This window comes from Astatotilapia calliptera, chromosome 20 (genome assembly GCF_964374335.1).
Source record: "Astatotilapia calliptera chromosome 20, fAstCal68.1, whole genome shotgun sequence".
NCBI lineage: Eukaryota > Metazoa > Chordata > Actinopteri > Cichliformes > Cichlidae > Astatotilapia > Astatotilapia calliptera.
This window is the reverse complement of record NC_137441.1, coordinates 26,691,833-26,715,165: the sequence shown is the minus strand read 5'-3', so window position 1 is coordinate 26,715,165 and position 23,333 is coordinate 26,691,833. Positions and strand designations below refer to the sequence as shown.

General features: G+C 40.1%; 4 protein-coding genes across 5 annotated transcripts; 1 reads left to right on the top strand and 3 right to left on the bottom strand.

Moving 5' to 3' along the window:
- Positions 1–1,066: 1,066 nt before the first annotated feature.
- tmco4 (transmembrane and coiled-coil domains 4) lies at positions 1,067–9,929 on the top strand. Of its 2 annotated transcripts, none has more exons than XM_026153208.2 (14): positions 1,067–1,226; positions 1,915–2,065; positions 2,157–2,331; positions 2,521–2,548; positions 2,749–2,878; positions 3,259–3,356; positions 3,534–3,677; positions 3,821–3,940; positions 5,257–5,421; positions 5,546–5,682; positions 5,994–6,078; positions 6,173–6,290; positions 6,517–6,634; positions 9,058–9,929. In XM_026153208.2, exons 1-14 carry the CDS (start codon positions 1,184–1,186, stop codon positions 9,547–9,549), a joined length of 2,004 nt encoding a protein of 667 aa, XP_026008993.1. In that variant the 5' UTR covers positions 1,067–1,183; the 3' UTR covers positions 9,550–9,929. The 2 variants fall into 2 exon arrangements, with proteins under 2 accessions (XP_026008993.1, XP_026008992.1); XM_026153207.2 differs by having other exon boundaries at positions 5,994–6,090.
- A 213-nt stretch (positions 9,930–10,142) lies between these two features.
- On the bottom strand, positions 10,143–15,522 carry htr6 (5-hydroxytryptamine (serotonin) receptor 6). Its single transcript, XM_026153216.2, has 3 exons — positions 14,035–15,522; positions 12,351–12,485; positions 10,143–10,652 (listed from the first exon to the last, which is right to left on the bottom strand). Exons 1-3 carry the CDS (start codon positions 14,941–14,943, stop codon positions 10,296–10,298), a joined length of 1,401 nt encoding a protein of 466 aa, XP_026009001.1. The 5' UTR covers positions 14,944–15,522; the 3' UTR covers positions 10,143–10,295.
- A 522-nt stretch (positions 15,523–16,044) lies between these two features.
- On the bottom strand, positions 16,045–19,254 carry micos10 (mitochondrial contact site and cristae organizing system subunit 10). The gene is made up of 4 exons (XM_026153224.2): positions 18,921–19,254; positions 17,900–17,947; positions 17,390–17,496; positions 16,045–16,766 (listed from the first exon to the last, which is right to left on the bottom strand). The coding sequence occupies exons 1-4, from the start codon at positions 18,991–18,993 to the stop codon at positions 16,758–16,760; spliced, it is 237 nt and encodes a 78-aa protein (XP_026009009.1). The 5' UTR covers positions 18,994–19,254; the 3' UTR covers positions 16,045–16,757.
- A 159-nt stretch (positions 19,255–19,413) lies between these two features.
- On the bottom strand, positions 19,414–22,725 carry sike1 (suppressor of IKBKE 1). Its single transcript, XM_026153221.2, has 5 exons — positions 22,245–22,725; positions 21,959–22,064; positions 21,748–21,890; positions 21,516–21,629; positions 19,414–20,292 (listed from the first exon to the last, which is right to left on the bottom strand). Exons 1-5 carry the CDS (start codon positions 22,401–22,403, stop codon positions 20,173–20,175), a joined length of 642 nt encoding a protein of 213 aa, XP_026009006.1. The 5' UTR covers positions 22,404–22,725; the 3' UTR covers positions 19,414–20,172.
- Between the last annotated feature and the right edge of the window lie 608 nt (positions 22,726–23,333).

Genomic DNA, 23,333 nt, shown 5'->3' with positions numbered 1-23,333 from the left:
AACTAAAATTTGTAATATTATATATATATATATATATATATATATATATATATATATATATATATATATATATATATATATATATATATATATATATATGTATATATATATATATATATATATATATATATATATATATATATATATATATATAATGCACAATATAGTAATTAAAATTTTTATCTATAATCATTTATTTACTAAACCACATTATACTGTAATGAACTAATCTAGCATCCTATACTACATTCACTATAAACTTAAGCATACTGCTGTGAAAGTGTCTGTTCTTTTCTCTTTATGCTTTTAACACTGATCAAATCCATTTATTTACAACACTGCACTGAATAATGTAATTCTCTGTTTCACATCTGGCCATGGGCCACATCTGATCAAGTGATTACAATGCGCTTCTTTGACAATGTCCTTGGCAGACAGCCCTCTTTCTCATACACTGTCAGTCTACATCTGAGGATAAGCATCACTGGAGGCAGTCAAACTGTCATAAATGGACCTTGGATCATGTTGGTACATATATGTGAACAACATGCTCTTCAAATTTTGAAAAACTTCACAATGATCAATTTGAAGAAAAAACAAAACAAAACAAACATTAGCAGGGTTATGAACCAGAAAAAGGTTGTGTTGGAAAAATAAATGCTACACTCACACCTACTGGTCAGAATTATATAACACCAGTGTGTCACAAGCAGGGCTTTATCGGTATTTCTCCTCTCCTTGTATGGAGCAGGAGTTTTTGTAAAACGAGCGCACTAACTGCTCAGTCCTGATCCAAACTTTAGAAAAAATAATTATATTTAATCAGTGTCTCGAAAATCACTTCCAAACGAATACAACAGGTGAACATACCACGGACCTTCCTCAGAGTACGTGGAAGTTACGTCACTTAAAAGTTGAAAAACAAATGATACCTTCACTTACCGTCGTACATGTTAAAGTTGGACTTTTGACAGCCACGGGTGCGACTCAAAAACAGTTTTTATAGTAATACAGAAAATCGAATTTTAGAAGCGATTCTATTATTTGATTGTTATAACGACATACATACTTGGTTTTATCAAGTAAGTTGACCACATTTTAGATCGCGTTTGTCTTGCGCATTTCACATCAGACACGTCAATGCAACAAAAGTTCAGTCTGCGGAGTTGTGATATCAATAACCATGGAGGAAAAACAGAGCAGAACGGAAGCCAACATTGCACCAGGTACCGCATAAAATGAGTTTTCTATATTCGCTGGTGCCATAGTAGTAATTGTAAGTAGTAAGTAATAGGAGTGGTAATGTTGTGAAAAGTTCCCAGTAAACCGTTAGCTAGTTGACCGGAGAAGAAGCCACTAACAGCCAGCTGTTTAGCAGCTAAATTTTTGTGTTGCTAAAATTTATTGGTTTAAGTTACATGCATATTATATATGGTAAAAGCGAGATTAAAGTGTTGAAATAAATAAATAAGTGTATCACATTTGAATAGCCCCAGTACGCTGAATTCGGGTCAGTTCATCAGAGAGCTAGTGAGAGGCACAAAGTTAGACATGTACTTAGTTCAGCATGGCACATGGAACAAACTGCATTCAAAGCTCGGACAGTCTACGACTGATTTTTTCTTATGTCATTAAAGTTATCCCGTAAAAGGTGACATTAGCCCGCATTTAAACTACTGAGGTCTTGTGGTAAATTCGGCATGTAGGTAAATGCACCATACAGCATTTATAATAAACTAACGTCTACATTATTATGGCATTATTACAGCTTGTCACTTGACCCACATGTATGAATACATTACTGCAAGTTTATTGATTCCTAGTGTGACACGTGTATTTGGCTTCTAGTTGAATCTAAATAAATTCAGTTCTTGCGTTATAGTTAATCATTAAGCTTTGACCATATCATCTCAGACCCAGGGGGAGCAGGAACAACACGAGATGGCCCATGTGACCAAAGCCCTGAGAGAATAATCGGCAGACGGTTTTCTGAACAGAGCCGGTTTGCTTATGCTGCTCTTTGTGGTGTCTCCTTGGGCCAGTTGTTTCCTGGATCTGAAAATAGGTAACCATGAAAGGATGAGCCATGAAATTTCCTCATGGCAATATCAGTGTTGGCCTTGTGCTGAGTAGCGCCTGCTTCTTCTATTTTTCAGCGTATTTAGGGAGCAGTACCTACAGGCCTTAGTCCACTGGTTGGATCTGGATGAGTCGGTGATGCCAGTTATGGGAGCCTTCCTGTCAGGTTTAGGCTTTGAGGGCTCTGACACCTTCCTCTCCACCCTGCAGGGCGAACCTCTGCTGGCAGCAGGGACCACCCCCATCACGCAGGTGTTTGTCACTCTTACAGAGGATAAATGACCCTGAACTACAAATCTCCTTGTAGTTTGGTGATACTGGGGTCACAACAGTGCACAGCAATGGATCTTTTTGCTTGTTTTTGATAGCTGAAAATATATTGCATTGTATTTATCTTTGCAAACCCTCTTATCCCTAACCAGCTTTGGTTTTCTGTTACAGGATCTGGTGTCTTTTTCTGTCAAAGATGGTAAGAGGCATTTAAGAATAAACCAGGGATTTTCATACTTTAAGGCTAATCACTCCAAATTAAAAGAAAACATCATTATACATATGTGTATACATACATATATATTAAAAGGCCTGTTGTCATCAAGAAACAGCCAGATGAAAACTTTAACAGTTGTTGTAAATTCAATTTTAACAATTTTAACATTTTTTGGTACTCAGGCGAGTATGATGCCAGGGCAAGGGTTCTCATCCGTCACATCAGCTGTCTGCTGCGAGTCTCTCCACAGGAGCTGGAGGAGTTTGAAGAAACACTAGGAGAGAGGCTGAGGGAAGGGGGAGAGGAGAGCGAGTAGGTTATGGCTTGGATGGTGGGATGAAAGGATGAATGATACATTTACGTGTCTGAGTTCATCGTTTAGAGTACAAATGATAAGGCATTTCATTCTGTTATAAACCTATTTAATGTTAGTTCATTTAAGATACTTCATGATAAAATGATTTTGCTTTGCTCATTTGGCCAACTGTCTTGTGTGCCAGACTGTTAAAAATCACACAACGGCTGCACATGACAGTCACACTTGTAGTCAGAATGACAGCATGAAGATAAACAATCAGCTAATTGTGTTCAAGATGTCAACTTAAATGGGCCAGAAGAAGCATGTGACGTTATTTGTTTTTACAGCAAGTAGATGTTTCACCACATAAGGATGATCTGTCCTTTTCAATTAGAGAGGAGTCCTCACGGCGGCGGAAGAAAGAAAGAGGGCGAAAGCTACGGCGTTACCTCCTGATTGGACTTGCCACTTTGGGTGGAGGAACAGTGATCGGTGATTATTCTTGCTTCAGAATTTCAAAGTCTCCTGAATCAAATGATAATCAGCTGATAATTAAATCAACAAAAACAAAAGAGAAATTATCAGAATTCTCGAGCTGACAGATAGTGGCTTTGACTAGCTTTTGTATTCTGTACTGACTGATTTATTTATTTTTTTTGCCTTTGCCAGGTGTGACAGGTGGGCTGGCAGCCCCTCTGGTGGCAGCAGGTGCAGGTGCTGTGCTGGGGGCTGGAGGTGCTGCTGCTCTGGGCTCGGTCACTGGCATTGCGATTATGGCCTCTCTGTTCGGAGCAGCAGGGGCTGGACTGACAGGTAAAAGCACTGATGACTGTGCTGATACTAATTTTTAGTTATTAGAATTTGAGCGTAATTTGATAAGACCTGCTTTTTTTTAATTGTCCAAAAGGCAACAGAATTGTATCACATTTTAAAGGATTAATCCATTTTCTCTCCAGGCTATAAGATGAAGAAGTGTGTTGGGGCGATAGAAGAATTTGAATTCCTGCCATTGAATTCTGGGAAGCATCTTCATGTGACCATTGCAGTGACAGGCTGGCTCTGTAGTGGTAAATACAGTAAGTATTGCTTCTGCTGTCTCGCCACAACCGCCTCCAGTTTCCAGTAATTAGGTGTGGGCAGTTGAAAAATCTATCCATGCATCCATCCAGTTAATTAACTGTTCACCCAGTTTGGGCTCCTGGAGGTGGTTGGGGTGAACCCTGTCCTAGCTGTCATAGAGCAAAATGCATGGGTCTGCCCTGGATTGTGATTGGAGTACAGTCTCTGCGCTCACCACCATAGTGTTCCAGTCCAGAAGCACCGTATGGGATCTCCATACAACATTTTATAGCCCAGTCAAACAACCACAAAATCCAGAGCTCTCATACATCCTCATACATCAAGGACTTGTTTACCTCAATGACCCATTGATGGATTTGTCATCTTCAAAGTCTGCTTCCTCTATGGAAGACATGACAGTGGGATTGAGGGGATCCACAAAGTATCCCTTTTATCGCCCGACTGTGTCATCAGTTGATGTCAGCAGGACTCTATCCCCACTTTACACAGTGTTAGTAGAGCACTGCTCTCCACTCCTGAGTCATACAGTGACAGTTTGCCAGATTCACCTCAAGGCTGACCATTAGTTTTGTTCTATATCCTCGCTGTGAACTTTTTTCATAAAATTTTAAATATGTAAATACGAACATAATTGAATGCATTTTTTGTGTTAACCTTTATACGTGATAAACAATGTACACATAATTTGTTCTATAACTGAAGCAAATGCTGTAATTTGACTGTGCTGTGACCTTTGAACAGTTAATCCTGCATAGTTTGTTTTCAGAGCACTGCATAAATCTAGTAGAATCAGTGCCAGGGCCAAATGCACAGAGGGGTAAAGAAACAGATTAACAAGCACGTTAGTCAAAGACATTCGCTACGATCTTTTTGCTGATAAACAAGCGGATGTGGTCAACCCTAGTAAAGTTCTGTACATAATGTTCTGAATCTACTCTAGCAGAGATTATACAAACAAGCCACTTATGATGTGTTTTTACATAAAACAATGCAGCTGTATTCCTGCAGCTCCATTCCATCACTAATACGTACGCTCTTTTACTCAATTTAGAACCACCTACACATAAAATGCTACTTTCGCTTGCTCCCTTATTCACAAGGGGTCGCCACAGCGGTGAGGTCTGCATGTTTGATTTGGCTGATTTTTTTTTTTTACACCGCATGGCCTCCCTGACGCAACCCCAAAGGAATTTGTGAACCACCTACACGTAAAAAACAGCTAACAAAAATAAAAGAACAAATTAAAAAAATACTTCAAATACAAGTGCAGCTTAGTTGATCAACCACAATAAACACGACTGCTGTGTTCCAGATTCGTTCCAGGCCCCGTGGTGCAGTTTGGGCGAGTGTGGGGAACAGTACTGCCTAGTGTGGGAGTCACGCTTCCTCAGGGATCTGGGCTCAGCCATGACGTCTCTCTTGGATGGGCTGGTCAGCATGGTGGCTCAGGAAGCCCTAAAGTACACTGTGCTGTCAGGTAGGACCGCTGTGCAAGAAGCTCTTGTTGGTGTTATCTGATGTGAGCTGATGGGATGTGAGTAACCTTTGGAACCAGTAGTCATCCTTTACAGTTTCGACTGCTTTCTAACAATTCCCATCAGGGATTGTGACGGCGTTGACGTGGCCTGCGTCTTTGCTGGCAGCAGCCAGCGTCATCGACAACCCCTGGTGTGTTTGTCTGAACCGTTCCGCCGAGGTGGGGAAACACCTGGCACAGGTTTTGAGAAGCCGACAGCAGGTAGCCTTTTATTTGGTATCTTTGTTAATACAATCTTATCGCCACATCACTTCTCACCTTTCATCTGCTCGATGCAGTAGAATTTCAAAGCCTTAGAAGAAAGAAGGCTGTATGGCATGCAGCAACATGTGTGCGCTTCACCTGTGGTGCCTGTGTACACACTGTTCACCGGATTACATTAACCAGGATGACTCTGTTATTCGCTACATTCATTGCTTCTCTAAATTGTTTTTCTTTACTATGAATATGCCTGTGTTCACTAAACAGCAGGAAAATTAAAGCTACTCACCATTCCTTTCATGTGTTTGAAGGGGAAGCGGCCCGTCAGCCTCATAGGTTTCAGTCTTGGAGCTCGAGTTATCTATTACTGCCTGCAGGAGCTCGCCAGTGACCGAGGTGCAATTAGAGGTTGATGATGGATACATTTCTACTTTGTATCCCGCATTTTTCAGACTCTAAAAATTCATCTGTGTTGTTTTTGAATCCTCAGGTAGTGAAGGAGTAGTGGAGGATGTGGTCCTCCTGGGGGCCCCAGTAGATGGATCTGAGAAGGCCTGGGAGAGAATGGCAAGAGTAGTAGCTGGAAAAATAGTAAACGGATACTCCAGGTAAGGAAGAGTTCTTTCCTGATTTAGAAATCCAGAAATGAAACCTTTTTTTTAACAGTAATGCTTGCAGATGCTTTATGCTTTTGTTGTAGTAATTATTTAGCCAGTAGGTGAGCTGAGTCCATTTATGTTCCTCATGCAACTTTGCAAACGACTGTCACAGCAGCAAGATGTATTTTTCAATGACTGCATGAATAAAGGACTCTCTGATCTACATACCTATCAGAGGGGACTGGCTCCTGGGATTCTTGTACCGAAGTTCAGCTGCACAGCTGTCTGTTGCTGGCCTGCACCCAATCAACATCCAGGATCAGCGCATAATCAATGTGGATCTTTCCTCAGTGGTGAGTCAGAGCCTGTGTTTGAAATCTGATGAAGTACACCTTGGTAAATTAAAACACGGCTGAAGGTAAAGGAACTGGAATTTTAAAGTATTCAAAGAGTAACAAAAACCACATGCAGTGCATTGTCTCAAATTTGGTCTGTTAGGGGGTCAATTTATGTTTTTGAAATAATAGAAGCAGCACCTGAATAATTCATGAGAGGGAAATGAAGTAGCTCATTCCTACATGAGAAGAAATTCAGACAAAAGATCTGTAGCTACTCTTCCATATTCATGCATGACATTTCAAAAGGAACATTGACTTTTGATTTCATACCACATAACCATCACATCAGGTAGCTGTGCGTTTCCAGATTTGCTTTTGCACAGCCCTAATCCACAGCTTATATAAGTTTTGTCACATCAAACACAACACTGACATATTTTCACCCTGTAAAGTTGTTATACAAAACACTTGCTATTTACACATCAAGCAGATACAGAGTGAGCGTGAGTGTCGTCTCCTTTGACTCCTGAGGGAACCATCTGGATGTTTAAGCGCAAAGCAAATACACCGCAGCGATCACCTGGGGACTGTTCAGGAAAACAGGTTCACTGGAAACTCTGGGTTTCCTGCTCCTGAAAGAAGGCTAAATTAAACTCCATGTGTGCTCCTGGAGTTTGAAGCTTTAGACACACACAGGATACTGATCAATAGATCAAACTTCAGTAAATGTAGTCTTTAAATTTAAAAACAACATCTTAACATTCACATCAAATGCAGACATCTCTTCTACTACTAATAACCAAATTGATTATTCCTGGGTCTGACTCTGTCGTATCTTTTTGATTTCCATCTTGAGCTGCTGTTATCAGAGTAACAGCTGAATGATTATGTTTAAAACTTCATAATTTCAAGTCTGATAAACAATGGCTTAGTGGATGACATGCTTTTTTAAAATTTTAAATAAATGTCATGGTCTGCACTGGCATACAATTGTATTTCTGGCCCTACTGGAATAACATGGAGGCTCTGCTTTTTATTTACCAGTTGCCATGGTGACTCTTGCTCGCTGAGGTCCATTGTTGATCAGGGTGAACACGGTCAGATTTAATTGAAAAGTTTCCCCTCTCAGATATAATGACCTCAGTGTTCAGGGTTAGAGTCAAGAGTTTTCAGCCTGTTAAACCTGCTATACACCCCAGCTAGTCGCTAACTGTCTTCTGCTGTTATCCACATTGGAGTACTAGTACCATTAAGGGTACTTTGGAGTACAGCAGAAGGTAAGGTTTCTTCATTGTCAATATAAAAATATGCATCAGTAATGGATCATTTCTAAAATAACTGGACGCAGCAACTGTTGTAAGCTCTCAGCTTAAGTATCCAGTGACATCACGAATCAGGATTTTTGTTCAAAACATGGCAGCAGTGTTTCTGCAAACACAAAGAAAGCAGCGATCCTTGTGTGACCCCTTTACTCTCTAATAACTGATCTGAGGAAGGTAAGGGAAACACTGTGCCTCATTTTATTACTGCAATTTAAAAAAACATATTTTTTACTAGATTTAAAAGCTCATGGTGTCGTGGTTTACACAACTGACTAACAAGCAAAAGATCTCCAGTTTAATCCCAGGAGAGACACAAATCCTGTTGGGGTTTTATCAGGAAAAGCACCTGGTGTTAAAATGTCTGCCAAATCCAGATCATGTGGAGTTAACCACTGTGGCTTGTCAGTTAGTACTTGGCTGAAAACAATAAATAAAGAGCTTACATTAGTGGAAAAGAAACCTGAGAACCAGTGTGCACTATGTATGACTGAGCTATTGGGTCTGAAACCAAAATAATAAGTTAAAAGGGGTCTTTTAGGAGTAGGGATTAAAGGAATAAACAGAGCAAAACTGTTACAGACAGGTATTTGAGACGATGGATCACTGCAACTTTACATCTTACTTCTGGAAGAAACATTTATTTAATACTTAATACAAAAATTGAAGGTTTTCCAATAAGATTTAGGTTTCTGTAAGTGAGGCAGCAATATTAAATACTGTTTTATTAGCATATTAAAAGAAAGAGTTGTTTTGTTTAAATATAGCTGAAATTTATGAAAAACAAGGCCCCCGCTGGTCTGTTTCACATCACAGCAATGATTTTCTACTAACATTCAAGTCAACACAACTACTCATCATCTGTAGTAGCTCCAAGTAAAGCATTAGAGGTTTCACATGTTACTCGAGTAAAGGTTTAAACCACAGCAGTAAAAAGATACCTGACATGTCTGAAGCACCATACAGCACATACCCGGTCATGTAATGAGGAGAACAGGATAAATGAATCGTACAAAATAACACATTAGTGCCTAAATGTTTCTTTAAAAGAACAAAAAATAGGTAGTATACGAATGAGGTTTTAATCATGGATAATAGCACTGTATTCCTGCCTCCTAGGTTAAAGGTCACTTGGACTACATGCGTCAGATGGACACCATCTTGGTAGCAGTAGGAGTTCCCACTAAAGAAGTGCCGGGAACCTCTTTTGCAATTCCTCAATATGTAACAGTGGCAAAGGGGACGGTGGACATCGCTGGCCAAACCACCAATGAGCGACAAGCGGCCGAGACACAAAACCACACTGAGAAGCCTGAGACGCAACAAAGCAGAGATGCCAAAGAGTTGGCAGAGACGGAGGAGACTGCTGACGGTTGGGATATCCCTGATATTTCAGATCTGCTGGACTCATTAAACGATACAGAATCAGACAGCAAAATGTCACCGCAGAAAAATTCACCTCGTATTTCAGACGAGAAGGCTCCTAATAACATCACAGCCACTGATGTGAATGTCCGGTGTGACGGTGTAGACAAGGACGACCGGGATAATGAACACATATCATGGAGCTGGGATGACACACATTGGACTACAGAGAACTCGCACAAGTGAAGGCGGCCAAACTTGTAAAGAGCATGTTACTGGACCGGCTGCTTCCTTGTAAACTCTTCTCAAGTTTGTTTGTTTGGATTTTTGTTTTTTGGTTTTTTGTTATTGGAGAAAATATTCATTCCATTCTCAACAAAGTGACACGAAAGAGACTGCACAAGAATCGACACACACACATACGGCAGCTTCTAGTGAAAATCCCCCAAATGAAGTGTTTTGTTTGACTGCTTAAACACGGGTTTAGATGTATTGATTGAATGATAATTTTGGTTATTGTAGATAACTTTTTTTTTTTATAAAAATGTAAATATCGTCATAATTTATTTTACAAATGTGCTATGCGCATTAAAAAGCAGTCATGTTTTGTGTGTTTCCGGTTGAAATAGTTTCTGTTTGCTTGGTTTGGGATATTATATATAGTGTGATTCCATATAGATAGCAGTGATTCCACAAATATGTCTTCTCTATGAGGCTTTTTTCCTGTCCTGTTCTATAAGACTCTCACAGTAGTGATTCACAGCTTACTATAGAATTGCATTCTCCACTGGCACTGACAATTGGAAATATTGTTGACCCTGACACTGGCTGAGAGCGAGTAGACCTAACAGAATGTGAGCATAAAATAAATAGATTCTTTTTCAATGTCTCTTCAGCCCAAGCCTCACAGTGAATAAGTCAGATTGTTACCAGCTGTCGCGCTTTTCCACTGTAAACCCTGATATACCCAATAAGCTATCTTTAAGTACTATTCAGTCCAAAGTGTCAACCTGGTTGGGGAGAAGGAGAGGCAACTCAAGCCCAGCGTGCTCGGCATCCAGCAGATTGACAGCATCAGTGGCGGTGGCGGGCGGGTGCGTGGGGTCAGAAGCCAGAGGTGAGGGTGGGTTGCTGGCAATGTTGGGCTCTCCCGAGTTACGCAGAGAGAGCGAGAGCGCCGGTGAGGGTCTTCGGGGCGACCGCGAAGAACAGCAGGGCAACAGCTTCCCCAGAGCTCGCTTGAAGTCTCTCATGAACAGCGGGTAGATGATGGGGTTGATCGTACTGTTGCAGTAGCCCAGCCAGGTTATGGCGTCAAAGAGCGCAAGGGGGACGCACTCACACACTGCCTGGATGAGGATGGTGACAAGGCAATCCAGGCGTTAGGGTTTAACAACTTAATGTAAGAGAAAAAGTTTAATACAAAAACACATAAAACATAAATGGAGAAAATGAATAACAGCTATTAGATGACACAAATATGCACTGCCACATGCTGCAACTAGTGCAAAATTGTACTCATAAAAGATTGATTTAGTTGTTAAATGCACCAGTACTGCCAGATTGTACCTAAATATAAGAAAGAATTAGTAAAACATTAGGAAAAAACTAATCTCTTAAAGTAAATGTGTTTTCATATCATGCACAGATGTGTGCACAGACACAGATGATAATGCATCAACAAACATTACAATGTAACACAAAGCCAAGGAAGTAGAAGACTATAAACAACGGGCAATGAATGAAAGAACATGCTTGTGTATTAGCTTTATTACATTATAACATCTATTGAATGTTTATTAGTTTAATAAGCACATTTTTTTGCCAAGTTGTATATTTTTATTGACCTAATTTACAGCCCACATTTATTTGTTTATTATGAAATTGTTGAAATAAAATGAATTAAAATTACATTTACATAGAAAATTAATAATACATGCGCACACATACACGGGTGTATTGCACATACATTTTTCAATAGATGTAATTAATTCAATTAATTGACATTTTTAAAATCGACTCAATGTCATGCGTTTTACCCTAAAAACACTCTGTATGTGTGCAGCCCTAGATGTATGATTTATTTACTTTGAGAAGTCGGTACATAGATGCATCGTTTTTTTTCTCTGTCTGGCTGTTAAGAAAACTGATCTTGAAAATAACCAGTAGGTTTGGGGAGCGACAGTGAAGAAGGGGACAGCTGTTAGAGGAGAGCTTCCAATACTATCAAGATGAGGCAGGGAGGCGGTGGGAATGGGACAGAAATGGGGGGAGTTCGTTTCACACACCACATTGAGTGCGAAAAAGAAAGGAGAGCGCAGGCACAGTCAAGTCTCTGTGCTCTGTGTTATGCAGGGGAGAAGTGAGAGGGCACAGATGGGAAATCAAAATGACTGGATCACTGAAAGCTTGAAAAAAACAGGACAAGTGTCATTACCAATTTAGATTAAGCTGTTTTCTGACATTCGTTTACTCTCGGCGAGGTTTTTCGGGGTCCTCCTTGTTTGTTTGCTGAGTAATAAGTGTGTATATTCATTCAGTCTAATCAGATCGAAATCACTTTGAAAAGAGTACCAATTATAAATGGTACTTTTGTAGGCTGTTTTGGAGGCTTTAGGAATGAGTCAGCCACACAAAGCTGAAATGCCAATCTATTTCCTCGTTAGATCGCCTGGCAAGGCTGTGACGCCAAGGCTGGCCAACACAAAAATAGATCAGTATCCAAGTGTTTTTTTCTCTCTTTTTTTCTTCTTTTTTTCATGTATTTCACACTCTTTTCGTGCCCACCATGTTTATAAAATTGTGAGAGTACCTCTGAATCACTGAGATAGATGCACTGAGTCTTAATAAAGACTAAGATGCTCAGGGATGTTGCATATATGTGAAGCCAACGTGGATTGAATGAAATTATTTTTCTTTTCTAGCTCATCTGATCACAAACTATTTAATAATTCCTTTACATATGTTTATGTAGCAGATGCATTTTTTTCCTCTATGACATCTCTGTGTCATTAGTGATGGAGACAGCCTCCGGTACTCCTACTGACCTCTGCCATGTTGGTGATGAAGAAAGGCAGCCAAGCACTGAAGAAGAGTCCCAAGAGGACTCCCAGAGTCAGACTGGCCTTGAGTGCCCTCCGACCCTGCCTGTGAGCCAGGCGACGCTCGCTGTTCACTGACGGCTGTGGACAGGTGGGTATAATACAGATCCTTAATCTCAACAAGCACTGATATCATGTAAATCCTCTTTGGCATTAGTTATTCAAATCCATTTTGGCTCCCTTTGCAGTTTGTCCAAAAGTCTTGAGCCACATCTCATATTTAAAAATACTTTGGCATAAAAACTGTCAATATGTGCTCCAATTTATTGAAAAGTGCAAACATGCAAGAAAATAATTTAAAATGCAAACTTCTGATTACTTTGAAAGTCAGTATTTGGCATGACCATCTTTATTCTTCAACACAGCCGAGCTTTCTAAGCCAAGTTTTCTCCAGGCTTCTTGAAGGACAATCAAAGTTCTACTTTAGATGTTGCTGTCCTTTCTCTCTAGATCATCCCACACTGCTGCAGTAATGTTGAGGTTCGGGCTCTGGGGAGGCCAATCCATGACTGGTAGTGTTCCATTGTGTGTTTTTCTATCCAGGCATGCTTTTACTGCATTGGTAGTGTGTTTGGGATCATTGTCATGCTGTCATGCATGGTGAAACAAAATCTGACAACACTTTTCTATGTTCATTATTCCATCCGTGTTGACAAAGTATCCCAAACCAAGTATAAAATGCAGTACCAAACCATGACAGAGCCTCCAGCTTTCTCTGGACTCATCACTCCATTACATCTGTTGCTACTGATGCAAGTCGCTTAACAAACAAAATTACATTCCTAAAAATGGTAAGGCACAAAAAATGGACTGTAAATGAGCGAAAAAGGAAGCAATGAGAAAAACTTTGAAAGTCCTTCAGAAAGTCTAAAGAAAGTCTGGCTCCTTGGAAGCAAATTATAAAGAAATAAGTGCTGGCTCAAGACTTTTGCACACCATTGTATTTGTTTGATTAGTGGTTTTGCTTGAGTTCTTCCTTTTTGTCAAATCAAAATAATTTTCAGAGTTTGCGGAAACATATTTATTCACTTCATCTTAAGAATACTGTATACTGTACTGTCATTTCAGTCATTATAAACAGAGACTGTGTAGTTAAATATCACCGAGCTCCTCAGAGGTTTGCATCCAAGAGCTGGAACAAGCTGATACATGATATGGAGGATACAGTGAAGATGCTGATTTTAAAGGCTTGATGCCTTGCTCCTTTCACCTGAGTCGCTAAAGAGCAAACTTGTTTTCAGTTCATTTACTATCTGCAGAATTATTTTTAACACTGTGTACTTCCTCTCTTCTTTTTCACAGTTTTAATTTCATAAAAGACATAGCCAGTAAAAATCGAATAAAATAAGGACACGTTTGAGCTGCATTCCTACCATTGATTTGAATCCTGCTCTTTAAATGTTCACATTCAAGGACACTTTCCACCTCTTAGCAACAGTCTTTAACATCACCACAATGTCCTTACTATGCCGAGAGAGTTTCATGTCAATAGATTCATAGGTAAGGCTTTAGGCTTATCCTTTTCATCCATTCATCCTTTTCTGTGCTTTTTGTTATTATTTGGTCGGCAGCAATACACTGACAGCCTTCGCTCTGTTACATTTAACTGTTTGGTGTCTCTTTTTCTTACCGGCATGTTTTGTGACACAGGAGGCTCCAAATGGCTGCAGTCATCTCCGTCCTGCTGAGCTTGCCCTGCTGCAATGCCCGGCGAAGGAGGCCGGGAGGGTTCTCCGAGAGAAGGGTGCGGGTGAGGCGGGTGGCTCAGCGCCGCCACCCTCTTCGCCTGCCTGCGTGCCACCAGAAGGATCCGGCAGTAGGTGAAACAAATGGCACTGGAGGGCAGAAAGAAGGTGAGCACAGATGCCACCAGAGCAAAGGGCAGGGTCACCCGCAGACGACACTGGAAAGAAAGGCCACCTGAAGGTGACAGCTGAAAGTAGGATTCTGGGTACAGTTTGTCAGAGTAGGAGCTGATGTTCCCAGTGCTGACCCCAAGAACAGATGAGTGTCCGCTCCTGTGGCCCAAGCTGTGCCATTTCATCTGAATGGGCAGGAAGGAAGCCAACGCTGCTAGCCCCCAAGCAGCCCCTACAAGGATTAACGCCCGAGGCGGGGTCATCCTCTGCTTATAGCGCAGGGGCGAGATGATGAAGAGGTAGCGGTCCAGGCTGATCAAGCACAGGTTCAGGATGGACGCGCTGCAGCACATCACATCAAAGCAAAGCCAAACCGGGCAAAACGCAGGCCACAGCACCCAGGCCCCGCACAGAACGTTGAGCATAGCTGGGGGCATGACCACCAATGCCACCATTAGATCGGAGAAGAACAGAGACACCAGGAAGCAGTTTGAGGTGCAGCGCAGAGAGCGATGGGCAAACACCAACGCAATTAGCAACATGTTGCCACAGATGGTCATTAGGATGATGATGGTCAGCATAAAAGCTAACAACCAAGGGCCGCTGCCGGTGATGTTCCAGGCGCTGGTGGAGCTGCCGTTGTAGCTCCCTAAGGTCCCAGACAAGTGAGAGTCAGCCATGGCACCTGCTGGCAGAAGTCAGTGAACGAGCTCTTCAGGTAGCACTAGATGTTACAGACCTTAACCAGTTCTCCTTTGCAGCAAAAGCTCACATTTCAGGGACATCGTTGAATGGAAAGCCACTGAGGTCTTGTGCTGAGAAATCAGGGTTAACTGAACTGTTCTCCATGGATAAAAATCTCCATCCAGAAATACATCCAGGTGTCCTGGACTTACTTCCACACCCACCAATATAGTGATCCAAATCCCCAGCACAGTTTCACTCATCTCTCCATCCTGGCCAGTGTCCCTGTCTCATCCACAGCTAAGAGCCAGAATGAGCCGTTCGATAGCTGACAAGAGGGTTTCGAAGCAGCATGTCACAATGATGACAGGCTCCGGAGGAGGGCACAAAAACAGAAAAGCCTTGAATCGGCATATGAGAGCAGGCTCACTGAAGATGAAGAGAACAAGGATCAATGCTCAAAATTATACCTCACCTCACAGAAGTGGATCTGTCTCTCGCAAGTCCTTTGCTGTGCCTTGCTGAGCTCTGCTGCCTTACACAAGTCCGTTTTATTCTGGGAAACACAGCAAGGCAGCAAAAAGCAACAGAAAATTGTGCAGCAGTCATTTGTAAGCACCGCTCTGTTCGCGAGTGCTCTACAGGTATCACGGCCATGTAACGCTCGGTCCTGTTAATCCCTGTGTCGGCCACTCCAGCGTGCCTCCCAGCCTGAGCGCACAGCTACTGAGAAGGAGCGTGTCAGAGCATTGAGCCGTTAATGCATAACCATGCACAATCACAGCCAAGATATGCTAATTCTAAATCATAGGAACTAGTGTGGGTGTTTTGTTTAGATTTTTTCTCCCTTGTTTGGACATGGTGTTTTTAACTACTCTGGAATAACAATTTTAAAAATGTCCATCACGCCTTGATTTTCTTTTCTCATATGCACTATATACATATATTTTGACACTACTCCACCACCACAGTCACCACCAAAGTGTTTAATTATCAGCCTTAGTTACAAGTTACTTTGCAGTGATTGTGATTGATCCATCATTTATAGGGAGATGACTGTTTAAAACCAATAATACGTAAAACATGGATCAGCTGTATTTGAATGATAACACTGATTGCATTTTAATCTGCCAGTTTCTCAGTAACACATTGTAATATTTCAGCATATTTTTGTTTGTTTTGGGTGACTCACACATTATACCATTAGTGAAGAAATTCCCTATTATATAACAATAACCACTTTACGTCATCTTGTTATTCTCAATGCACAGAGATGACGAGACAACCCCAGAATCCTTCATTTCCTAACAGGAACATTTGAATAGCCTTATAGGACTGCTTTTACATCCCTGCCTCAGCCTTCTTCTCTGACAGTTTTCAGAAAAATTACTTCAAGCACCTTTTTCAAAACTGCATTAACACTTGACTCCTAACCCCCTACCCCTCTTCAAGTGTCATTATTACTCCTCAGAGTGTATGAAGTATAATCTAGCTGATGTAACGTATTACACAATCCTCATCTTTGTACCACTTGGTTAAACATGATTTGTACACAATTACATACCTTACAAAGCATGTATGGAACAGCTTATTATTAACCCACAACTCTTTTTTTAATAATTATTTTATTAAATAAACACAGACCGTCCTTATAGGGCATATACAAATCATACAGTCATACAAGGAAGGATGTCAACAGGGAGACAAGAGTCTGACTGTAGAACAGTGCAAATGGTGACGCACCCATAATCAAAACAAAAACAAACACTTTGGGAAAAAAAAAAAGAGACAGTCCCTTGGTGACGTGCAGTTATTGCTCCTGTTGAAGAAAACAGAGACAGGTTTCATGAATTGTCATTTACATAACCAGCGATACAGGGTTGTTATTGAGAGTTAGAAGTGGGGAATCAATTCCTTAAATGATTTAGTTTTAGTGGTCTTATCTCTTTCTCTAGAAAAAATAGAAATAAATTCAGTATTTTTTTTTTATATATATATATATATATATATATATATATATATATATATATATATATATATATATATATATATATATATACATATATATAGTGGTTAGACTACACGCCTTTGGAACAGAGGATCGCAAGTTCGATTCCTGCCTGGGGGCGTCTGTATCCAGTAAGGGTCCTAAGGCTAGACCCCCTATGCTAAGCAAGCCTACCGCAGACATGAGCGAGACAGATAAATATATATATATATATATATATATATATATATATATATATATATATATATATACACATACATACATATACATACACACATATATATATATACACACATATATACATATATATATACACACATACACACAGAGACTGAAATTATGCCAGCATTATACACATTTCAGACTTTATGAAATCTACTGGTATTTATAACGATTATAACAATTTAATCAATTTTTTCCATGGACAAACCAACCTTATCGCCTCTGTGCAGCATATAATGTGACCTCAGGTTATTCTGACAATTGGCATACGCCATGCCGAGCCCTGCTCCCGAGCCAAGTGAAATTGGCCATGTGTGCCCTATAATTGAGAAAGATGCTTTAGATTATTTTCAAACACTCACTCAAGCACTTCACAGCGTGATTAAAAACAGATTAGAGATGGTGTGCTACAGCCTTTCACCCTGTAGCCTTCCCCCCCCCCCCATCGTAATTACCTCAATTTTTAACATGCTTCTTTAAAAGCTTTTTGGGCCTTTTGCTGTCTCCGTAACAAAGGCACATCATTTTCCTACATCTAAAATCTGAAATGACTATTGTCTGTGGACAAAAAAATACATCTCATCTATTCGCAGTAAAAGACAGCCATATGTATGTGTTACTGTAACGGGAGTAGAACATTACTGCAGCCATGCTTTTTTCCCTCAAGGACTTTTGAGCAAAAGGAGCTGATCTAGATTCAGTAAAGCAATTAAACTACTTACGTTTGAAGAACAGAACAGAAAACACAATGCCTAACCCCAGACCGGTGCCTGAGAGACAGAAAAAAAACAGCTGTTAATGTATTATTTATTTATACAGCTACTTTGTAATGCTTATTTGGTGTATATGATGTCGTCTGCTGCCTTTGGTTGATGTACTTTTAATCATCATTTGATCTATGCTGTATGATTAGTTTAAGAGCAATATTTCCCCCCACTTTTTTCTACAAGATGGTTAAAAAAAAAGACATTTCATGTTATCTTGCCACAGCATATAAGAAGAGTTTTACCGTCTTAATACACAGTCTCTTTAAAATAAAGTGGGCCTGCTTGGCGTAAACCTACCTATTCTTCACCGCACCTAACTCCATTCAAATATGCATCAATTTATGGATCTTGGCTTTTTAACAGTAAGTGCATGGCCCTGTTACGTTAGGCACCCCCTGGCCAGGATCATCTCTGTCATCTCCTTCCAGCGAAAAGAGTTAGCGAAACAGCAGAATAGCTCAAATGTGAATAACCTAAACCATTGGTTCTGTATTTTTATATTTTATTTATATATATATATATATATATATATATATATATATATATATATATATATACATATACATATGCCGAATTAAGAGGGGGACAGAAATATCTTGTAAAATTCTTTAAGTTGCGTACTAGAAGACGTGTCCGTATTAATCAGCGATTAAGAATTAGGTTGACATTTTCTTAGCAGCGTTTGCACTGGGCTAAGTGAAACGCATAAAAAATGAGCGAGAACATCAAAGGCTAAATATCTTGAGACTTTAATAAAATGACAGAGTATACCCAATCGTAACTGTATGTATTTAAAATAAACAAAGCATGAAAAAAATGACTGGTCATTCAGTTGTCCTTTACAAGCCCTTATGGCTAGCTAGTTAGCCTCTCGCCCAGTCAATGACAGCTGTGGACTTCAATATAAACTGCTTCTTAAGTGGCCCTTGTTTTGGTACAGGACATCGTTACGATTGAGAAACTGAAGCATATTTACCTAATTTAATGGCACCGTCTGCTAAGCATCGGTCCCACTTTTTCCCCAGCTCCTTCTCAGACATACTGAACATTAGCTTGTGACAGGCTAGAACTAACAAATGCACCTCTGCGTGATGCTTTCACGTGTTGTCGGAAATATATCCCTAGGGTTACGATTTAAACGCAGAAGAATAAACGACAACACTGAAAATTTTATGATTTTACAAGTGATTCGTTTAAACATTCACCCTTTACCGCCTTGGTGTTATTGACAGAACTTATGTTAAGGAGGAAACGTTTAAAAAACTAAAGAAAGCCAAGTAACGTCTTTTTTTTGAAAGCAGCATTGAAACTCTTGCAAACCTCGCGATAGGTTATACCCCAACAACTGAATGGCGCCAGCTTGCGGTAAAGAAAGGATTATCCCAAACAAGTCACTTTGGTCCATACAATATCCAGCAAGCTGTACAGTAAAAAAGTTTGGAAAAAAGAAAACAAAACCAGGCACGCTGTTATGTATAGCAAACTTTCTGAGTTTAATTTGACACAAATCAGTACACTGTCGTGAAGTCATCTAACATGATTTCCTAAGACGACAAAATACAGTTTCTGACAACATACAGCGTACAAACATGGTATCCATTACACAAAAAAAACACCTTGGCATGTTTGAAAGTGTTCTCACTAACAAAGATGTGCCATTAGCTGGTATGCAATACTCTGAATCTGCAAACTGTACAACTTGTGTCTAACACACAGAATTAAGGTACCAAAACATGAAAACCATGTTATATATTGAGACTTTATCAAACATATCAAACCCAAAACATCACAACAAAGGTTCCACTGTTACTCCTCAGCAGGCAAAGTGTAAAACAGCCAAAAGTTCTCTTATTGGCAGCAAGCACAGCTTCTTATATGGTGTGGACTACAATTTGGCTTCTTAATAGATTTCAAGTGAACTCAAAGGTTGGGCTGGTTTTGGGTGCTTTACTCACTGTGAAAGTTTGTGTGTGTGAACAGCAAAGAGGTAGAAACTGTATCCTTGGAGAATAAAAGTGTCTTTGGCTAAAAACTAAAGAAATCACCTTTGCTTTTACTGCCTTTGCTGCAGTACATGTGTATCGTGGGTGCTAACCTCATGCTGGACTGCATTTCATTACATGTAAAAAAATAAAATTAAAATAACAATATCTATAATGAACACAGGTGAAGACACAATCAGCCCCCTCTCCTGGTCCTGTGGAACCTCATCCCAGCTGTACTTCAGGTCACTCTGTGGACCCTGGCAGAGGAGATTCTTCTCCTTCTTCTGCTGCTAGTGACTGGCTAGTTGTCTTCACAGAGCTCTTGCTGATTTCCAGGAGATCGCGCAGCTCCTTGTTCTCAATCTGAAGGTAGAAAATGTTTTTTTCAAACATAACTTTTGAAGTTAAATATCTCTTCCTTATAACATGCATGTGCTTCCCCATGCAAGCAGGTTTTGAATGAAAATTGTGATGGATGCATCGCATCTTCTCTTTTAAATAGTGTTACTGTTTATTTGTGATAGAATTTTTTGCACTTTGGCAGTGTTGGGGGAAGCAGATAACCAAAGCAAATACAGACAAATTAAAAAGAAAGTACATCGTCTTTTATTTCTCAGGTTTTATCAATAAGACCTAATAAGAAAAAAAAAAGATGAGTTCCTTAGTAGGTACTAAAATTATTTAAATACAGCCCCAGATGAACAATAACTCATGTCATTATTTATTTAATAAAAAGAAGCATCGTGTAAAAACTTGTGTACGGCTTTATCCATCCATCATTATGGAGGAAGTCTGGTCATTACAATGTTGCTTCAGCACACTGAAGATCACGATTATTCGTTACGGTCCCACCAGTGTTCCAGCTGAGTTGAGGTTTGGACCTTGACTGAAATATTAAAAAGCTGTGATTTCCCTTTTGTCAGCCATTGTGCTGCAGATTTGCTGCTGTGCTTGGGATCATTGTCCTGCTTTATGAGTCTGTTTCAGCCAAGTTATGCAAAACTAACAATGCTGCCTTGTTTTTTTTGTTTGTTTTTTTTTAAAGGAAAGAGGATTTTTTTTCTCCCTTTCATTTAACGTGCTAACATAGCCCTGTAGAGTCTAAGCTGTAGCTCTTGGATTTTTAGCCATGAGCATTGCACAGTCTGTGGCTGAATTTGCTAGAACAACCACTCCTGGGAAGATAGCTATTGTTCTGAATGCTTTTATTCATTTATATTCTTAAATACACGTTTGTTACCGTTTGGGAAAATGTACCTTTTCAACAAACTTTACAGTTGTAGCATATTTAGAAAACTCACAAAAGGTTATCACAAAGATGGCACAGTAAGAAATCTAACCGACTGGTTTAAAAGGCCTAATAAACCCCGAAACAAAACAACATGCTCCTTGACCTGATGCACTAAACCTAGCCATTCCACTAAAAACTGACAACTCAGCTCTCATTTGCATTTATGATCCTCTATTATCGTTGCATCATTTTGACACAGAAGCTGATGTCTGAGGTCTGTGGTAAAATCACATATTTTTCCACAGACCTCAAGAGGAAAGGTGTCATTGTGTCCATGTATAACTGCATTTCTCACCTCTAGCTGAGCAAGCCTCTCTCGAACACAGCAATAGTGCTTATCATCCACCTGCACTGCTCTTCTCATCACCTGGCCCATCTCGCATATCCGTTCCACTTGGCTCTGCACTTCCTGGAGAAGAGTCAGAAATCAAGTTGGTTGTTTTTATTTTAAATTTGTGTGTCTATGTATTTGGAATCATAGCCCATTAAACGTGTGAGCAAATTAAAGAAATGCAGAGTTGATGTACTTTGGCATGGTCCTCATGGAGGCTGAGCACAGGTTTGGTGTCCAGCTCCTTCTTTGCCATCATCAGCTGGAGCACATGCTTGCGATACCGACACATGATCAACTCGAGCGCGTACTGGTGTTCTTCGAGAGACACCCATAGTTCTACAAAGACATAAAGAGCGTTAATACTGGTATATAAAACCAGCCAGTCAGCAGAACCTTTTTTTTACCTTTATTCTCCCGCTGCAGTTCCTTGATTTGAGTGTTTTCCTGAGTCAGAAGGACATGAGGTTTGTATTTCGTGAGCTCCTGTATCTCTGAACTGTCATCTGTGTGCTGAAAAAAGAGCAGAGAAGAAACGGATAAAGAAGACTTTAGCGAACGCATATCACGAAAGCATATCCTAGATACGAGGGAAACTCGCTTTGTAGTACAGGTCACTGTTTAACTAGTTCAATGTGTACACCAAGCAGTAGTGCAGCTTTTCATAAACGTGAGCTATCTGCTCGAGTTTACCTTGTCTGGCAGAGCATTTCCCACCTCTCTCATGCCCTGCACTCTCTGATTTAGGGCCTCGGACTGCTCTATCAGTCCCTCGGCGGCTGTGTCGTGCTCTTTTAGCCTCTCGAGAAGGGTCCGAGTATCGGCCAGCACTTTTTCGAAAGTGCAGGCCATTTACTGGAAAGTGATAGCTCTTTTTACGCTACGTAGAAAAGCTACTACAAAACTAGCTAGTCGAGCCGTTGCTTAGCTGGGCTATATAATCTTAGCCGAGGCAGCTCGGTGCCATTATAGAAACATAAATATCCTTACTGTTTCGCTATTTAACTAATGTTGTGTCGGCAGACAGGGCAAGTACCAGACACCCAGATCAAAATATTACTACATTACTAGAATATTACTGCTTCAGAAACTGACGTTTCCGTGTAGAACTAAACTGTTAGCGACGCTTCCTTCTTCGTCTTCTTCTTCTTTTCCTCCTCCTCCTACTTTTGGTGAATTGTCAAACCAACGTTGAGTCGCCACCTACTGGGGTGGAGTGCGGTGTAGACGTTTGGCACACAACCAAAAGCGGGGTAAATGGCTAAACCTATCTAGCTTGTCTTTAAAATATCTTTACATAAAGCAACAGCGTCTCATCTAAAAAAAAAAAAAAAAGAAAAAGAAAAAATGATATTGTTTCTCCACTGTTCAACAGTTGTATGTTACACAAAATGAACAACAACAACATAATTTTAAAAATTATCAACATTTCAAGTAAAAATGTAACGTAAGCCACTTACAGTGTTGAAATTTAAATATTACTATCGGGTAATTTCAAAGTGAGTGAAGGGCTGAGTTGAGTTGATGCATTATGTTACATTTTCCTATGTTGGGTAATTGTGCAACGTGTAGTCTCAGAAACTCTCCTGTATGGGGAGAAAACTTAGTTATGGCGACACCTATTCAGTTTAGTTATCTAATAAATGGCATGATAGCTATTATTTACTCATTAATCAAATAATTAATGGGTTTATTATTTATTGAACTCGACTGGATTACTCTTACATATCTGTTTTCCAGTCTAGACAGCGAGGTAGATAAAATGTTAACGTTACTATAACG

Excerpts from the sequence above, each read along its gene's own strand:
- tmco4 (XM_026153207.2), top strand. The coding sequence starts at position 1,184 with ATGGAGGAAAAACAGAGCAGAACGGAAGCCAACATTGCACCAG. Across the intron at positions 2,066-2,156 it reads TTTCCTGGATCTGAAAATAG|CGTATTTAGGGAGCAGTACC; the intron begins GTAACCATGAAA and ends TCTATTTTTCAG. Across the intron at positions 6,635-9,057 it reads ATGTGGATCTTTCCTCAGTG|GTTAAAGGTCACTTGGACTA; the intron begins GTGAGTCAGAGC and ends CCTGCCTCCTAG.
- htr6 (XM_026153216.2), bottom strand. The coding sequence starts at position 14,943 with ATGGCTGACTCTCACTTGTCTGGGACCTTAGGGAGCTACAACGGCAGC. Across the intron at positions 12,486-14,034 it reads CTGTGTCACAAAACATGCCG|CCGTCAGTGAACAGCGAGCG; the intron begins GTAAGAAAAAGA and ends ACCTGTCCACAG. Across the intron at positions 10,653-12,350 it reads TCATCACCAACATGGCAGAG|GCAGTGTGTGAGTGCGTCCC; the intron begins GTCAGTAGGAGT and ends ATCCTCATCCAG.
- micos10 (XM_026153224.2), bottom strand. The coding sequence starts at position 18,993 with ATGTTCAGTATGTCTGAGAAGGAGCTGGGGAAAAAGTGGGACCGATGC. Across the intron at positions 17,948-18,920 it reads AGACGGTGCCATTAAATTAG|GCACCGGTCTGGGGTTAGGC; the intron begins GTAAATATGCTT and ends TCTGTCTCTCAG. Across the intron at positions 17,497-17,899 it reads TTCTGTTCTGTTCTTCAAAC|GGCACACATGGCCAATTTCA; the intron begins GTAAGTAGTTTA and ends TCTCAATTATAG.
- sike1 (XM_026153221.2), bottom strand. The coding sequence starts at position 22,403 with ATGGCCTGCACTTTCGAAAAAGTGCTGGCCGATACTCGGACCCTTCTC. Across the intron at positions 22,065-22,244 it reads GAAATGCTCTGCCAGACAAG|CACACAGATGACAGTTCAGA; the intron begins GTAAACTCGAGC and ends CTCTTTTTTCAG. Across the intron at positions 20,293-21,515 it reads AGAGGCTTGCTCAGCTAGAG|ATTGAGAACAAGGAGCTGCG; the intron begins GTGAGAAATGCA and ends TTCTACCTTCAG.